The sequence below is a fragment of the Equus quagga genome, unplaced genomic scaffold (assembly GCF_021613505.1).
Source record: "Equus quagga isolate Etosha38 unplaced genomic scaffold, UCLA_HA_Equagga_1.0 268.1_RagTag, whole genome shotgun sequence".
Taxonomy (NCBI): Eukaryota; Metazoa; Chordata; class Mammalia; order Perissodactyla; family Equidae; genus Equus; species Equus quagga.
This window is the reverse complement of record NW_025799869.1, coordinates 2,192,982-2,210,161: the sequence shown is the minus strand read 5'-3', so window position 1 is coordinate 2,210,161 and position 17,180 is coordinate 2,192,982. Positions and strand designations below refer to the sequence as shown.

The 17,180-nt window shown below is 57.9% G+C and overlaps 1 protein-coding gene across 5 annotated transcripts in view; it reads right to left on the bottom strand.

Moving 5' to 3' along the window:
- The window catches only part of LOC124233877 (semaphorin-4D-like), a 91,955-nt gene that overhangs the window by 9,991 nt on the left and 64,784 nt on the right, over positions 1-17,180 (bottom strand). For all 5 annotated transcript variants that reach the window (XM_046651136.1, XM_046651134.1, XM_046651133.1 and 2 more), the window contains 9 exons: positions 12,656-13,014; positions 11,045-11,190; positions 8,485-8,547; positions 6,760-6,858; positions 3,353-3,446; positions 2,590-2,703; positions 1,682-1,833; positions 470-645; positions 232-388 (listed from right to left, as the gene is read on the bottom strand). In XM_046651136.1, the coding sequence (XP_046507092.1) occupies positions 232-388; positions 470-645; positions 1,682-1,833; positions 2,590-2,703; positions 3,353-3,446; positions 6,760-6,858; positions 8,485-8,547; positions 11,045-11,190; positions 12,656-12,755 (1,101 nt within the window). In that variant the 5' untranslated portion in view covers positions 12,756-13,014. The remainder of the gene's footprint in view (positions 1-231; positions 389-469; positions 646-1,681; positions 1,834-2,589; positions 2,704-3,352; positions 3,447-6,759; positions 6,859-8,484; positions 8,548-11,044; positions 11,191-12,655; positions 13,015-17,180) is intronic.

Genomic DNA, 17,180 nt, shown 5'->3' with positions numbered 1-17,180 from the left:
CAAAATGCCCATGCCAGCCACTCCAGCCTCTGGTTGGGGAAGTATGTTGCAAGAGCTGTTACACAACATGCCAGTGAGAACACACGACAAGGAGTGTGCCCATTGCCCTTCCCAGTCCCGGGGGATGCCCGCTCCCCGGGAAGACAACCCCAGGTCTGGAGCGGCACGTGGCCCTCACCAAAGCCACCGGTCTGGCGCCCCGGGCCCTCCCGCAGCCCGGGCCCCACTCACCGCCCCGGGCCTCGGCGTGGGCACGGCCCCGTTGTAGCTCACCCACTTGGTGTGGGACTGCTCCACCGTGGCACTCTGCATGTACTTCCCACGGGAAAAGACCGCCTCGGCCGTGGACAGGTTGTAGGCGCACACGGCCGACAGCCCCATGTTGTTCCTGGGAGGAGGGGACAACGTGACTGCCGTGCGGAGGAAACACGGCCCGCCACCTGCCCGCCCGCCCTCCCCGGGCACTCACAGCTGTGGGGTGAAGACCCCATAGAACACAGGCTCCTTCAGGTCCGGGGACCTGAGGACGAAGATGTCCTGCAGCACGTTGAAGATGAGGTTGCTCTCGGGTCTGGAGCAGATCAGCCTGGCCTTCAGGAAGGACGTCCACTTCTTCTGCAAGGTCCTGAGGCCGCCCAGGTCCCCCTGAAAGCCCAAAGACGTGCGTGGTAGGAGGGGACGCTCCCTTGTGAGCAGGTGGTAAATGAGGTACCAGGCCCAGAACGGCTCTGCCTGAAAGGAACCAGGCCAAGGCTGCAAGGAAAGCAGGCTGCACACCAGCCCGCGGCTGCGGCCCCCCTTCCACGCCAGCCCAGACCGAGGATCCAAACGCCAACCAACCAACATGCCTCCTCGATGGAGCCGCCCACCTGCGGCCAGACCCGCCACTGGATTCTGCATACACGCATCTCACGGCAGCAGATGCCCCTTGTGCACTTTCCTGCTTCAGCCCTTGGCCGAGTGCATCTCCAAACTCAGGACCGTCTGTGAGGGACCCTGGAGCCAGGGGCTAGACGCCTTGGCTCCCCATCTCTCCCAGGCGATGCGTGTGGGTCTGGTCTCCCCTAAGACCTTCCTCCTGGGAGATGAGGTCTTCACTTCCTTCCCACCCCCCAGTCACCTGCTCAGTGCTTAGGACCTGCCAGGTTCTCCATAAACACAGCTTAGTGAGACAACCACCAAGAGATACATAAAACACACCCCGTACGACCTGCTCTGGGGAGAAACACGGAAACTCGGACATCTGGTGCAGAGGAACATAAAATGGAAGCGACCTTATTCATTCTGGACACAATGAAAATGCCCCCTTCCCTTCTTTACGTTGGGATGGTGGAACCCCAATTCCAACTGGATTTGGTTAACACAGTAAACAAAAACGAACTTCCTATAACCGGGGGTCGGGGTGGGGGGGGTTGGATGGAGGCGTGTCTAAAGCAGACCACCTGAGGACAGGAAGCCCATCACCCATCACACATGGGCGCCAACGCTCCCTCGGCCCCCAGGGAGACCTCCAGGCCACCGTGCACCGCCGACCCCCTCCACACCAACGCCTGCGGCACAGGAGAAGATAGCAGTAGGTAAACTGACATTTCCAAGAAGCACGGAGCCTGGGTGAAGTGACCGACCCTCCAGACGTGCTATCGCCACTGCCGGGACCAAAGAACCTGGGGGAATGGCTCACCTTGCACACCCTCGCCACCCGGGGGATCATCAACTTGAAGATGAACTCGTACTCCACAGACACCTCCGTGAAGAAGAAGTAGACCCTGTCATCCTCGCCCTCGGCGCCGTCCGTGCTCTCCCGGATCACGTCAGAAAAGACGAAGCTGGGCTCTGCAGGAGGAGACCCCCGGTTACCCTCGCACACACAGAGGGGCCCAGGCACCTCCGTGCAAGGACGAGGGAGGGTGTGTATGCCATGCCCCGAAATCCAGGGTCCAGGGGTGATGACAGTGCCCACATCGCCCTCCTTGGGCTACAGACGTGCCCATGATGGGGGTTCTGAAGAATACCCTCCTGGTCCACCCCGAGAACCCAGGGCTGGGCCTCCCGACAGGCAAGCAGCCTGGGGGTCCCAGGGAGCCACATCCCACGGCACCTGGAGACCCCCAGAAGATGCGCATTTGCAGTCTCCCAGATCAGCCCCTCCGAGAGTCTAGGGCCCGCTGGCCAGTGCCCACAAGAAAAGCCTGGTGTGAGCAGCCATGAGCCACCCACAGCGCAAGTCCAACACGGATGCTCAACGTCCAGAGGTAACAATATGACATCACACACTGATCTGACCAGCCTGAATTCACGGCTGGCCATCAGATTCTCATTGCGTGTGAGCCTCCCAGATCCACTTTCAGGAAGGGGCCAGAGCACCCTTAAAACAGGCTCTCTCAGCGGAGAAGAAAGTAGGCCGCCCCCAGATGCCGCCGTGCAGCTCCGGGCCGTTCTGCAGGCGCCCCCACTGCACAGGGCTGACAGAAGCTGCAGACGCCGCCCAGGAGGCTCAGCTGGAGCCAGCAAGAGGAGAAATCCAGCAGGGCTCCCCTGCCAGGAGGCAACCCAAGGGGGAACCCCCACCGTGACCCACCTGCTTCTTACCGTTAAGCCAAGGGATGGCGTACTCTGTCCTCAGAGGGCTGTGCGAAGAATTCCGGGAGATGATTGGCTCGCTTCCCAGGAAGTTATAGGATGTCCCGGAGTAGAGCTCTCCATCTGCAGTGGACCAGGAGGAAAGAGGAAAGGGGAGTCAATGCCAGCGCCAGGGACAGGTGCCCACCACCACGCTCTCCTTTACCACCTAATGCACGCCCCTTCTGGCATGTGGAGCAGCCACTGCCCAGTTCCTGAGCCTGTTTCCGGAGTCTTCCCTTTTGTTTCTCTGACAGGGGTAATTTTATGCTCCGGGGTCAGCTGTCTTTTGTGAGAGTTAAGGGCAAAAACTAACACCAGCGGGTAATTCCCACATCCCAGAAAATAAACGTGACAGTGGGTAAACACGGGGCATGTGGCCCCCTCGCCTCGGCGTGCAAGACTGTTACGAGGCAGCCGGTGGCTTGGTCACAAACCCCCCCAACAGGAACAACGACCCCACAGAACTGAACAACCCAGATGATTTGTACCAACGACGGATACAAAATGACCTATCTGTGGACCAGGGGAGTGCCTGGGTATCCCTGTGAACAACGAACTCAGCCCCTATCGGGGGCTCTCGATAGGCTCCCCTACCTTTTGTGAGGACGAACGAACATGGGAACGGGGCAGAGGGGGACTACGGAGCGGAGGAGGAACCGGGCGCCCTGTGCTGTGGCCTCAGCATGACAGCAGAGCTACCCCAGCGAGGAGGTCCAAGGACTGGACTCACCGACCATGACCGACGTGTAGCTTTGTGCCGGGTCAAAGGGACACCTTCCTTTGCCATCTTCATTTCTCCCCAGAAATTGAAAGGATGTTAAGTCCTACAATTGAACGGGAAGAAAGCGTATCATCCACTGTCTGCGTTTCGGCAGACAGTACACACATTGCCACCGCACCATTCGCTCTCACACACTCACTATCCGGGGGGACGGCGGGAGCGGTGCCTGTGTGGCCAGCCCCCAAGTCCCGGGTCTGGATACGGGCGCCGTGGACCCTTGCTTTGATGCCCCCTGAGGACCACTCAAGATCTGGAGCCTCAGTTTGCTCAGCTGTAAGAGAGAGATGGCAGTGCTGACGGGTCTCGGGGAATCAAGCCGCCAGAGCAGACCAAACACAGGATACACCCGGGAAGCGACCAGAAGGCCATGTGCGCAATTTTTTTTTTTTGAGGAAGATTAGCCCTGAGCTAACATCTGCTGCCAATCTCCTCTTTTTGCTGAGGAAGACTGGCTCTGAGCTAACATCCATGCCCACCTTCCTCCACTTTACAGGCAGGATGCTGCCACAGGATGGCTTGATAAGCAGTGTGCAGGTCTGCGCCCAGGATCCGAACCACCAAACCCTGGGCCACCCCAAAGAGGGATGTGCAAACTTAACTGCTGTGCCACCGGGCCAGCCCCTACTTGCAGAATTTTAACATCAACAGAGATGGCGTTCACAGCAGTGGAGACCAGACTATCCAGTAAACAGATGATGGGAAGAGCAGCAGAATCTCTTCTCATTCCCCCCAGCAGACCCAGTCCAGGCGGCTCAGTGGTGTGGATGTTGGAAATGGGACGATGCTGCATTAACTCGAAGTACAGGCAGCGACTTCCGTCTCGGGACAGTCTCTCTCCCGCTGACGAGATGGCCCCAACCCAGTCGGGACAACGCGGACAGAGCCACCATTCAAAGAACTGGAAAGCTCTTGTCCACAGAAAACAGGAGACAGAGTTCAATGAGAAGGGACAAACGGGGAAAATGCCTGCAAAATGACCAATGCAGTGCTGCGTCCCTGCGCATATGAGAAGCATCGGTAGCACAAGGGGTGAGGGAGCATCCCAGGAGGAAGATGAAAACGATCCCAAACAGCAAGTTAGAGAAGGAGAAACCCATCGGGGCAGCGGACGCGAGAAAGGATTCGTGGGCTGCGGAACCCAGGAAGCACGGCAATCAAGGTGGGAACCGTCCCCCCGGGCCAGCTGGGCGCCCCCGTGGGCCGGCGGACGAGATGGGAACCCCGTCACAAACACAGGAGCAGAGAGGGCTCCCGGGATGTGAACAGCGCCGGCTACATTTCTAACAGGCTGGGTAACACGATACGCGACTTCACCTCTTAGGTTAGGATTATGAATGGGGCGGCAGCGCACCCTGCCTGATGGGATTCCTGGATCCCATCTCCAGAGTCCGTCTGGGGGCCAGCGGGAAATCTGAGGGGCTGGAGATAGCACCAGGGAGTTACTGTAAATCTTCTTAGATAAAATGACAAACTGGGCGTTTTACAGGAAAACGTCATCATTCTTAGGCTCATGATGGCGTTTACAGGTCACGGTTCAGCACGGCCACACGTGTGCACATACACACACGTGTGCACAGAGACGTTCCCCGTTGTGCCGTCTAGGAGGTCAGGATACACGCGTCTGACCAACTTTTCTGGCAGCTTGAAAACTTTTACTCAAAGTACTGGGAAAAATCATAGGTCAGATTTAAACAAAACAGACAATTCCTTTATCTCAACAACTGACATGTGTGTGGAATTAAAGTTTAAATTTCAGTGCTTTAAGCTTCTGATTAACTAGAGTTTAGCCAGGAAATCCTTTGATGTGCAAAATGTTTCTAATAGGCCTTTGGATGCTTTTTTTCCCTTAAGCACAAAGAAACGAAGTCTGGCTTTGAGGACTGAGGATCTCAGCACCTGGGGGCACTCCCACCCCCATACTAACCTCTGTCACCTGCATCTGTGGGTACAGACAGCCCAGGAGACCCACGCTGCGTGTGGACCCCACCCGGGGGTCTGTGTGTGGATACAAGGACTCCTAAGCAAGCCCTGAATCCGCTCGTGCTGCGTCCCATCATCGGTCTCTGACTCGAGGCTGGGAAAGGTTCTTTCAAGTCTCAGTTACTTTCGGCTTCTAGCAAACTAAGCTTCCCACTCCGGCACACCCGACACCCGACCGGCACACTGAACCAGGGGCAGTCACTAGAAAACGTGCCTCATTCTCAATCCTCACGTGCATTCAAACGGCCTTCTCCCTGTCTCTGTGGTTGTTATCAAACGCTCTCAGGTATCGGGGAAAAAGGAGTTCCTCTCCAAGAAACACTGCCGTCTTCCCTCTCTCCTTCCAGGTACGTGTGAGCGAGGGAATGGGGAGTGCCGGAGGGCAGTGTAGACCGGGGTCCCACTCCAAAGGACCCCAACGCGGTGAGACGCAACTGACACGGCTCAGGGAGAGTCCAGGCTGTGACGCAGGGGAGGGAGAGAGATGGGCCTGCTTCTAAAAGAGCTCAGCACACTCGTGTCGTGTTGTCGCCACTCAGAAGGGCAGGTCACAGAACTGTGGATCAGGGGGCAACGCGCACCCAACAGCAGACAGCGGATGGAGACGCCCCAAGACCAGAGCGGCAGACACCCGTGCTAGCGAGCTCGGGCTGCCACACAGCACCCCGACGGGCAGCTTCAAGCACACACGTTCACTCCTCACAGCTCTGCGGGTGAAGTCTGAGACCAGGGTACCGGCACGGTCAGTCCAGGTGAGGAACCCCCTCCTGGCTTCCAGATGGCCGTCACCTTCTTGCTGTGTCCTCACATGGGGGAGAGAGAGCTCTGCTGTCTCCTCCTCTCCTTGTAAGGCCATCATCCCATCAGATCAGGACCCCAGCCTCATGACCTCAGGTAACCTTAATTACCGCCTCACAGGCCCCAGCTCCAAATATCGTCGCTCAGGAGGATAAGGGCTTCAACACATGGACTTTGGGGGGACACAAACATTCAGTCCATAACATGCGTGAACCAAGAACACGCAATCGAGGAGCAGAAGTCCTGACTTTTCCACTTGACAGGACCTGTGTCACAGCCAGGCCACCCTCCCATGTGACAGGAGAGGCCAGATGCTGGATCACAGCACAGCGGGGCTCCTGTCTGTCAACAACACACTTCTCAGAAGGTCCTCCCACTGCCAGCTCCAAACCGCGGCCACACTCTCGGTCACAGTGCTTTACAGATCGGACACCAGGGCTCCAAGAAGTCATGAGCTGCCCCATCCCCACGCAGCTGGCAATCAGAAAATCCTACGTTTTGCCGAGTGGACACCACTGCATGCCACCTGGAGCCCCACTGTGCTCTAGCCACTGACCAGGGAGGTGCCACGGCCTTACCAGGTGGTCACAGGTCGGCTGGAACGCGTTGGTCCCGCACACGTAGAGGGCGGTGGCGCTGAGCGGCTGCAGCACCCGGATGTAGTTGAGACATTCTGTCTACAGGAGAGAAATGCACGGTCAGCACCATCCAGCTCCCAGCAGACGCCCCCCACGGTGTGAACCGTCCACCCCACTCCCTCAGAGCAGAGACCAGCAGAGCACAAGCCGACACCAGCTCGTCACAGCTCAGGACGCCAGCCCCGGCTGCATTCGCTGCCGGCCTCCCGTCTCCAGGCTCTGCAGCTCCGGGGGCTCTGCCCTGCCCAGGACGGCGGGAGCAGCGGCCGAGACCCAGCTCCGTCCGGACAAACTCAAATCTGCAGTGGGCCCGAGAACCTTCACCCCTGCAGCGTCCACAGGCCAGCTGGCAGGTGCCAAACAGATGTCACTTCAGTCACTAATTTATACTCTGAAAAGACGTGCTGACCAAAACCTCAAATCGGACTGGGACACAGAAAAAACGTGTTTACTCTCACTGAACACATAGACGGTTCGCGGCACTGCCAGAGGTGTACACTGGGCAAAAGCCCTCTGCCCGCCTCTTCTCTGGGGTCCCCCTCCACGTTCCAATGCACAGACCTGGGGACAGCGTTTCTCGGGGCGGGGGGGCGTCTGGCCCGCCCCACTCAGGGGAGAGGCTGAACTAATGAGGGGCTCCGGCTTGGCTCCACGTCAGAAAGCCCCACAGGAAAACCAGATGCCACTTAAGAAGCCGCTCACTATTTCAGGCTGAAATGTACTGGATTATATGTGCTATTGTCTGAAGTCATCTCTGCTCAGGGGAGCTTTTTTGCTATGACTGTTCTTAAACTGGCTGGAAGTAACTCATCCTCCCCCACGAGAACTGCGAGGGACCCCATCCACTCCATGCCCTCCCCGGGGCCAGGCCAGTGCTCGCTCTAATTTGCTCTGAGCCAGCTCCCCCAGTGACGCCATCACAACACCTGCGCTTTCTCTCATCTCCTGCAGCAACTTCAGATCTAGTGACTTCAGTGACAGTGTTTAGCATTTTACTAAAAAAGTTTGGCAAAAAACGTTTTTTTAGGATTTTAAATTGTTTTGAAATAGCCAACCACCGCTGAAATTTCCCGTCACTCAGCTGTCTTGACCCACCGTCAGGAAAGACGGGGCTCTTATGCTCAGAGACCCCGATATCGGCCCGGCACCAGTTAGGGGTAGGGCAGCCCGGGGGTGGGGGCGACCCAGCGCTCCCAAGGCGGGTGGACACTTGGCCCAGTGCTCCCCGGATGGCCACCACGCTGAGGTGACCAATACCTCCTAGAGAAGGAGCAGGTTCTCAAGGGATGGGTGTTTCCAAAAATCCAGAGTTCCCAGAGCAACCCCTCCAGGCCGCGGTGCAGGGAGACAGCAACCCTGCATTTGACCCCATTAGCCAGCACGCACAGACACTGTCCTCTGTGGTCCGAGTTTTAGGCCATCTGAATAAATTCAATTCAGTTAAACCTTAAGAAGCATTTCTCTGTCTGGCACTTGCTCTGAGAGCCAATCTCAGCGTTTGGGAACAGAAGGAGCTGAAGAGGGGTCGTGGTAACAGAGCCACGCCCGCAGGGACCCGGGGCCTGGCCCCACGCTGGCACATCCAGGAGCTGCAGGGGCTTCCACAGGAGATTCAACCACCTGGAAACGAGCACGGCATGGTCTGTAGCTGGCAGAAGAAATTACCTGCTTTGACTTCCCCTTTTCCGCACATTTTGCTTTTTTATCTTCGGAAGCCCTCCAGTATGCCTGTTGGGGAAGGGGAGTCGTTTCAGTGCACAGAGAGCTGGGTACAGACATATAGCTTACAAAGCACATGCGGGCGTTCAGAGCACAGACGTCCCCCGGGACGGCAAAACCGGAGACTGCAAAGCTAGGCTGAGGCGACAACGCTGAGGCCCATGAGCAATGGGCTTCGCGAAGCCGCCATCCTCCTGCGCCGTCCTCCTCCAGAAGCCGCAGGGCCAGGAAGCCATGCCAGGTCCCTGCTACTCGCTGCAAAACAGCAGCAAAACTACGCCACGGACAGTGGGGCGGATTCAATTATCCATCAGAAAGCTAAATGTAGGTATTCGCAAACACCAAAGTGGGGCTTTTCATTCGTTCAAAAGGGACTCCAGAGGCTAGTGAAAAAAAGCCCTGACATTTTGACATTGACTCTGAGTACCAGTGGGACGGCTGGATGGCAATGCTTTCAATTTTTTGTAAGAGCAGCTGCTGAAAGTGATGGACTGGCACGGCCCCTCAGGTCCAGCACCTTCCTATAGAGATCTGAGCCCCTGCTCCTTTCACGGCAGGTGCACAGGCCACCAGAACCCGTCAGGCCGGCAGGTGCCTGGCCCCTGGCCCTCCAGAGGATAGAAAACACCCAGCCTGCATGATGGAAGGCCCCCATACTCCTGCCTCCCCTCCCCCAGATTCCCCACACTTCCTTGACATCCTGTGACTGATGCAAACACATGTATATATCTTTTTACACCCAGAGAATCAAAGCCAGCTGCTGGGCACTGGGAGCTCAGAACTCAGGAGGCACAGGGAGCTTCCTGATGGCAGTGGGCCAAAGCCCTGGGTGTGTCCTTCTACACTAGCTTGGCTTCCCGCAAAGGCCCCAACAGCAGACACGCTGACGAGAACGCTTTCAGAGAACTGGAAGTCCTAACCAGGCCACATGAATGCAGAACCAAGGCCCATTTCACAGAGCAACTTCTTCAGAAGTTAAATGCAGACGATGTCATCACCGTCCACATGGAATGCACCAGCACAAGGACCACGAACTCTGCCAGGCCCTCCATCACGGTCACGGGCTTTTCACTGAAGCTCAGCCGTGGTCCTTTCACTTTTTCTTCTCTTTTACATACACGAGGCCATTAACAGAGCAATGGCCACTCTGACTGAGCGCCCACAGGGCTGGCACACGCACTTTATTTTCAAAGGGTAGTGACGAGAATCTCATTTATGTGTGAAACAGAAATTAAGTACTAGGCTAGACTCTGGAGATTAAGACAAAACAAATCCAAAAAAAATAAGAGGTCTGGGGCAGAAAATGCACACGATGAGCCTGGACCATCTTGACTCGAGAGAACAAGGAACTACGCCAACCACCAGGGTCTGTCTGAGGACTCAGGAGGCATGGGGAGGCTGCCACGGGCCAGGGAAGGGACAACCGGAGCATCAAGGGAGGAAGTGGCTGGAGCGGATCAAGGCACTTCAGACATCTTTAAATGCGCGAGTCCATGGCCATACGGAAAACTAAACAGTCAAAAACTCACTGTCTCCCTCTGCAGAGAAGTCACACTATTTTGAAAACTGGTGAATAAAGGCAGAGATTTCATGCGCTGATCCTGCCGTTTCCAAAGGAACTGGCCTCGGGGAACAAGAATTTCCCCTTTAGAGACAATTTCTGGCTTCCAAATGGAGAAGGGAAGGTGGAGCCGGCTGTCCCATTGTGCCATCTGCACACGTGGCTCCAGGCTGCGATGGTCAAGGGCCCGGAGAGGGAACGCCCGGCCAGGGGGATGATCCTGCCTCTCAGGGAGGATGGGGGGGGACCCCCAGCGGACAGAGTGCCTGGCCACACAGACGGCCTGATTTCAACCCGATTCAAACTGAACAAACATCATTTATGAGAGAGCCTGTGGAATTTGAACATTCACTATGTGACGACATTAAATTTTTGGATGCGATAAAAGGTATTTCGGTTAGTTTGAAAAAAAGGAGTCCTCTCCTTTAGGAGATGCCCAGGAAAACATTTACAGATGAAGGATGAAGAATGTGTGTCTGGATTTGCTCCCCAGCCTCCTGGAGGGAGCAGAGGACGTGGCCATGGGAGGGAGGCAGGAGGGAGCACGGGGTGGAGCCCCTGGCCTGCAGGAGCCGCCGTGGCCAGGCGGCTCTAACATCACTCCCTCTGCTCCTGTTATGCTTGAGATTCTCTGTAATAAAAAGTTCAAAATCCAAGATGAAAGGAGTGTGGGTGAGCCGCCAGCCCAGCGAGGACAGGCTGCCAGGGGGCATCCTGGGATGAGGCTGAACGGACACAGGGGGCAAAGGAAGCTTCGGGATGACAGGGCCCTTGGTCTGCTGAGGGTGGGAGGCTGCTCGCTAGAGGCACAGGACATGCACGGTGAGCAGGCCACATGGCCAGGAAAGGGCCTGACGCCCCGGGTACAGCCCAGTGTGCAGATTCCAGAACACACCGGGCAGGTCTGCGGCCCAGACAGCAGGGGAGTGGGAGCCCACACCATACCTCGTGCTGCTTCTGGGAGATGTTGAGCGCATTCAGTGCAAACACGGCTTCCCGGGCGCCCACGTACAGGGTGTCCTTGTCCTCACTCAGCAGCAAGGCTGAGTAGTTGAAGATGCCTGGCTGGTGAAACTGCATCAGCTGCACCTCTAGGGGAGAAAAGGGCGGTGTGGGGGGCAACACAGGTGCATCAGGCATTGCTGAGCCTGGACACACCCCAGTGTCTGACCTCCCTTTAGTGCACCGACATGTCCCAAGGGCCAGGCAGGGATTCGCTGCCACAGTGGCCAGCCCCCAGCAGAGGCTAGAACTCAGGCACCTCTGGGTGGAGCAGACTCACCAAGGCCGCCACCAAGTACGTGGGACCCTGTGAGGCCCCAGAGCACTGGGCTCAACCAGTGCTGGGGCCCGATTTCCCTTCCTGCTCCCTCCATCCAGCACTTCCAAACCCTGCACTCAGTGTGGCCTCCTGGCAGTGTGATCTCCCAGAGCATGACCTCCTAGCATGTGACCTCCTGGCAGTATGGCCTCTCAGGAGCATGACCTCTTAGCAACATGACCTCCTAGCAGTGTGACATCCCAGCAGTGTGACCTTTCTGGAGCACAAGCTCCTGGCAGTCTGACCTTGTGACCTCCCACTAGACCGCAGGCCAGACGCCTCAAGCCGCTGACTGCTGTGGCTCCCTCTGCCTCTCATCAAACTCTTGTCTATGTGTTTAATCATCTACAGATTAGGTGTATCAAAAATATAACTATTTAGGATTTTCTCATTTAGGAAAAAAATGACTGACTTTAAAACTTTGAAAGAAAATCTATTTCAGTAAATCTATCCCTTAACCCAAGCATTTTTCCATTGCTCTGTTAATTGCATCAATAGCTATTCAGGAACATGAGGAATTTAAGGACGAGGTGTTTAGGCATGTTGGCTTTCTGTCTTGAGGGGCTGTTCCTCTTTCCGACCACCCAGCATCCAAGACTCAGAGCGTCGTGAGTGTTCTGCGCTTGGCTTTCCAAGCATCACCAAGCTCTGGTTTTGTTCCAGGATTTGTGCTCACACTTTCGCTCCAATTTCCCAGTTAGGAGAGATGCACACAGGACGAAGGCTCTCCCGGCACGTCTGCCGAGACAGCGCAGCCCTGCCAGCGCACCTCCATGGGGACCAGCGCTCGAGCTCTCCGCCCACCGAGCCTGGAGGAGAGGGGGTCCCAAGACACAGTTCCCAAGAGAGGGAGCAACGAAACAACTTATGAACAGCAAATGAAAACAACTGGCCCCAAGCTCAGCTTCACGTCATTAAACGTCCTCAAAACATACCCCTCGGTGTGGTCCGTGCCTGGGCAGCGAGCACCAGTGTGGTCAGGCACAAGGGAGACAAGCTTCCCTTCAGGGGTCCCCTCGCCCTGATTTAGAAACCAGCAGCCCCGAGCAGGCCCTGCCGTGCTCCCAGCACCGCAGCCTCGCCAGCAGCCTCCGCGGCAGCAGCGGTGCAGGCCGTGTGCTCACACCTGGGCCAGCAGCACGGCCCCAGCAGAGCAAAGGACGCATGTGCATCTGCGCATCACAAGCAGGGAGACGCCCTCAGGGGCCCCGGGCCTGACTCGGCACTGCCCTCACCTCGGTGCTCCCAGGTGATCCTAGGGCTGGGTGCGAACGCCACTGCTGTTCCAACCACCACGGCGAGGGTGGCCAGCAGCCCCCCAACGGGCAGGCACATCCTCCTCAGCAGGCGCCGCAGCGGGGGCGTCTGCAGCAAGCGCTCGTCGGCAGCGGAGGCCGCAGGGGGTGTCAGGGTGGACGCTGTTCAGAGCCTCGGGGCTCTGACCCGCAGCACAGCCTGGAGGGAGGGCGACGTGTGTCCGAGGACCAGCATTTCCCAGCACGCTGGGCAAGGTCCGGCCACTCCGGCCACCGCAAACGCCCAAGGCCACCTGGTTCTTAAACGGTGTGCTTCTCTACGGCCTTCCGAAGAAACTCTGGAAGAAAGTGAGAAGGAGGGGTTTACCATCAGGACCTGTGGCAACAACACCCCCCAACCCCCCTCTCATCACATCCCCACCGCACTCCATCTGCTGGGGGCAAGAGGGACAGCCCCACACAGACACCACACCCCGGAGCCCGGGAGCGAAGCCGGGCTACAGGAGTCAGTGCGTCTTGCCCCTCAGGCCGGCCAGGAATGCAGGACAGACGTCGGACCCAGACTGGGGACGGACGCCCGCCTGGCTGCCCAGCGTCCCCCCGTCCAGTGGGTAACGTGATAGAGAGGAAGAGAGGGAAACCAGGCTTTCAGTTTCCCTTGGAGACCCTGGCTTCCCCATGCCTGCACTGCTCATCAGGGAAAACGGCCAGAGCAGAAGACCAAAGAGGGCTGCACAGGGGCTGACACACACACACATGTGCAAGCTCACATGCATGTGCACACACGCATGACCTGTCCATGCAGGAGTGGCTGGGCTGCAGGGGACAGGGCCACCCCTGTGGTCCCCTACTCCAGCCTTGCCTGAAGAAGCCAGCATGCCACCGGAACAGTGGTCACCGGCTGTGACTCGTCACCGAGGAGAAGCCCCTCACTGCAGAACAGGCCTGTGCTGAGCAGACATCGTGGGCCAGGGTGCACAGGGCTCTGGCACCCACACTCGGCCCGGTTTCAGGGAGGCCTGGCCCCGTACCTGCTCAGCCCCACACGCTGTCGGGAAGGTTCCCTGCCGGGAGCTGCAGGATGACCCTGCTCCAGACCAGTGAATCGGGGCCATCAAGGGCCAGGGTTTGGCCCCAGCCGAGGGCCCGGCCAGGATCCCAGCGAGACTGTGAGGCAGTCTTCTTCTCAGGAAGGAGCTTAAACGGAAACACCGGCCGGGCAGAGGCAGGACTCTCCCAGACCACACTCGGGGAGCACAGCAAAGTCACAGCAGAACCTGCACCTCATGGATGTGCCGTCCCGGGAGCCCCACCTCACCCTGACTTTCCTCTTCTGCAAGGTGGCGGAGCAGCCCCTCCCTCCATGCCCCTTCGCCCCTGCTCCCCAGGAGGCCCTGGGAGTCAGCCATCCTCACCTCCTTCCCTTCCTTCTGCCCCACCAGCCAACCTGCCTCCAGGTCTGTGAGTCCAACTGACACGCCAAGGCCCTCTCCAGAACCTTCTCCTCACCCTGTCATCGCCCTCAGCCTCCTGACTTCACCGTCTCAGGGACGTCTGAGGGGCAGCCTCACTCCCTCCCCGACAGTCCTCTCCCAGCTCCGCCTCCCTGGGCCCACAACCTGCCACACACCCGTGTGTGTCCAGCCACCTGCCCTGCGGCTCCCCAACACCTCAGGCCACACCGAACCCCCCAAGAGGGTTCTGGGAGAAGTTCTGGCTTCCTGTTTGCTGGTCAAGTTGTTGCCTCCAAGAAGCCCTCCTGGCTCCCTTCTTCATCCCACCTGGGAAGTTGCCCCTCACACCCTGGTGTCGAGGGTCAGCAAGGCCTTCTTTCTTTTTCTTGGATTTATTTTTTATGTGGGCATGGGGCACTGCCACCGCCCTGCTCCACCCCGTAAGGAAAGACTCCCAGGGGCCTCTCCCTGAGAGCACTTGCCCACTGGGGCCGCCGGGTGAAGGCCGGACACCAGGCATGGCCAGGCCTCATCTGCTCGCCGGCCCTCCTCGCTCGGGCAGCCCCTCCTCGGTTCCTCTTCCCAGCCTGAAGGTGTGCCCAGCCAGGCTCCCATCCTCCCAGTGTCCGTCCTCCATCCTGAAGTCAGGGAACATCTGAGACCCCCGTTTTCCCCAGGGGCGGCGCATCCCGGGCGCAGGCCGGCTCTCCTCTTCTGCAGAGGCTGACGGGCATCCAGCTCTGCAGGCCCTGCAGCCTCTGTCCCAGCCACTCGAGTCCGTGGGAGCTCGAAAGCAGCCACAGACGCCGTGTCAGTGGACGAGCCTGGCCGCGCGCTAACACAACTACTTACAGAAACAGGTGCCAGTCTGAAAGCTGAACCCCACGCTGCAGACCCAGAGGGACGGCCGGCCCCGACGCCCCGCGGCAAGGGCGACCCCAACTCTAAGTGCAGTAGCAGATGGGCCAGGAAGCCAGGACGCAGGCTGGGAGGGGAGGAAGAGAGGGCCGCGAGCGCTCACTCTCCTCAGAGCAGACGCACGACGCCCTCACCCCCGGCCCGGGGGCAGGGGGCAAACTCTGCTCTCCTGCCCTCACTGGGGGAATGAGGCACGAGGTGGCTCCAGATGCCAGGCGAGGCCTCAAACTGTGCCATGTGCCCACCGTGCTCCACCCATGAGGCAACCCCGCGGAGCATCCAGCGAAGGCCGAGCGCTCCTGCAGAAGCCTGCAGCACAGGATGAGGCCGCGGGAAGAGCTGTCTGTGCAGATGATGCCCCACTCGGGGAGGAGTGCCGGGCGCCTGCCCAACTCGTCCGCAGGTCCATCTCCTGGAGGTCCATCTCTACCACCACCACTCGGCATGGCACAGATCCCTGTGTTTCTGCCCCAGAATCCACATCCCTTCACTGTCACTAACAGCATCTTGATTTTACCTGGGATGGCAGTGTGGCCGGTTAACCACATCTCCCAGCTTCCCTGGTGGCAGTTCTGGCCAAAGAACTGTGAAGAGAAGTTATTAGGTAGGAATTTCAGGAGAGCTCTTTAAAGGAGGCTGACTCAGCTAGTGTTCGCATTATTGCCTTCAGCCTTTCCTCCTTTTGCTGCCTGGAACTCAAGTTTGATGGCCAGAGCTCTGGCAGCCACCTTGTGAACATGAAAGATAAAGGTCTCATTCTAAGAACAACCAGGTAGACATCCACAAGAACCAGGCAGACATGCTGGAGACGTTACACCTGCTTTCTTCTGCCTACTTCTAGACTTGCTAATAAACTATTAAAGAGATTACTGTTGTTCAGATTTTTGTTACCAGCAGTCAAATACAATTCCAAACAGATTCAACCTCCCTATAGCACATTTACCAAAGAGTAGCAGCAGCCAGAATTATGTTTTTAATGTAAATCCGAGCATATCATTTCCCCACGTGAAATGTTTCTCACTCAGATTAAACCCGAGTGGACGACCCTGGTCCACCTTCTATCCAGCCTCTCCCGTCTCACGTCCCTCCACGTTTCCGCCCCGGCCGTATCTGGACACACAGAGCTCAGCCCGTCTGCAAGGCTGTGCGCGCGCTGCCTGTCAGCACCATTCAGAACCTGTCCAAGCACGTCTGTGTAAATGCCACTTCACAGTCTCCTTGGTTTACCCGAGAAGATGGTTTCTCCGAGTGACTGAGAGTAACTGGCAGTGGCTCCCGCGCTCTGAGCTCCCTGACAGCTAAGGGTTTCCAGAAAGCTCCACGTCAGGGCAGTGAGAAGGGCAGTGGCTGCTGGGGTCAGAGGGGAGGGAGGGATGAACAGGCGGAGCTCAGAGGGTGCCCCCTCCCTCCCCGCCACGGGCCCACCACCCCCACCAGCTCTGCAGTGGGATCATGACACAGGGGAGGCTGCGCACATTAGGGGATGAGGTAAAAGGGAACTCCACGTGATTTCTACTCAATTTCACCGTGAATCTGAAACTGCTCTTGAAAATAAAGTTTATTTAAAAAACACTCGGGCTCAGAGAAGTCCCTACCAGGCACAGAAGGAGCGTGCCTGGGGCCTGGTGCCATGAGCCCCTGGCTGCGGGCAGGGACAGGAGGCCCACAGGAGGTCTCTCTTGCCCTCCAACAGCAGTGGGGGCCGTGTCTCTGCTGGGGGGAAAGGTCTGAAGGGCCCATGACAAGACCGAGCCCCTACTCGGCACAGAGGCCACTCCTCTGGGGCAGCCACACGTCCACCGCAGCCAGGCTCAGAACCCAGGCGCAGGAGACACCAGAGTCCCTCCTTGGAATCCGTCACCCAGGACAGAGATTTATCTCAACTCTCTCCTCCAACTGGCTAAGTGACAGTCTAAAAGGACAAAAGGATGAACCAGGGTGAGGACGACAGCCCGTGAGGACGTGAACAAGCCCTGGAAGCTAGACAGACAGCAGACGAGCTGACCCGGGCCGTGCTGGCGAACCCTAACACCTGGCTCTCCTGGGGCGGGGGTCGGGGTGGGGCGCCCTTCTCTGCAGCATACGCTGATTTCTAGGGTGTAAATGCTGCTTTCAAGCTCCCAATGTGATGC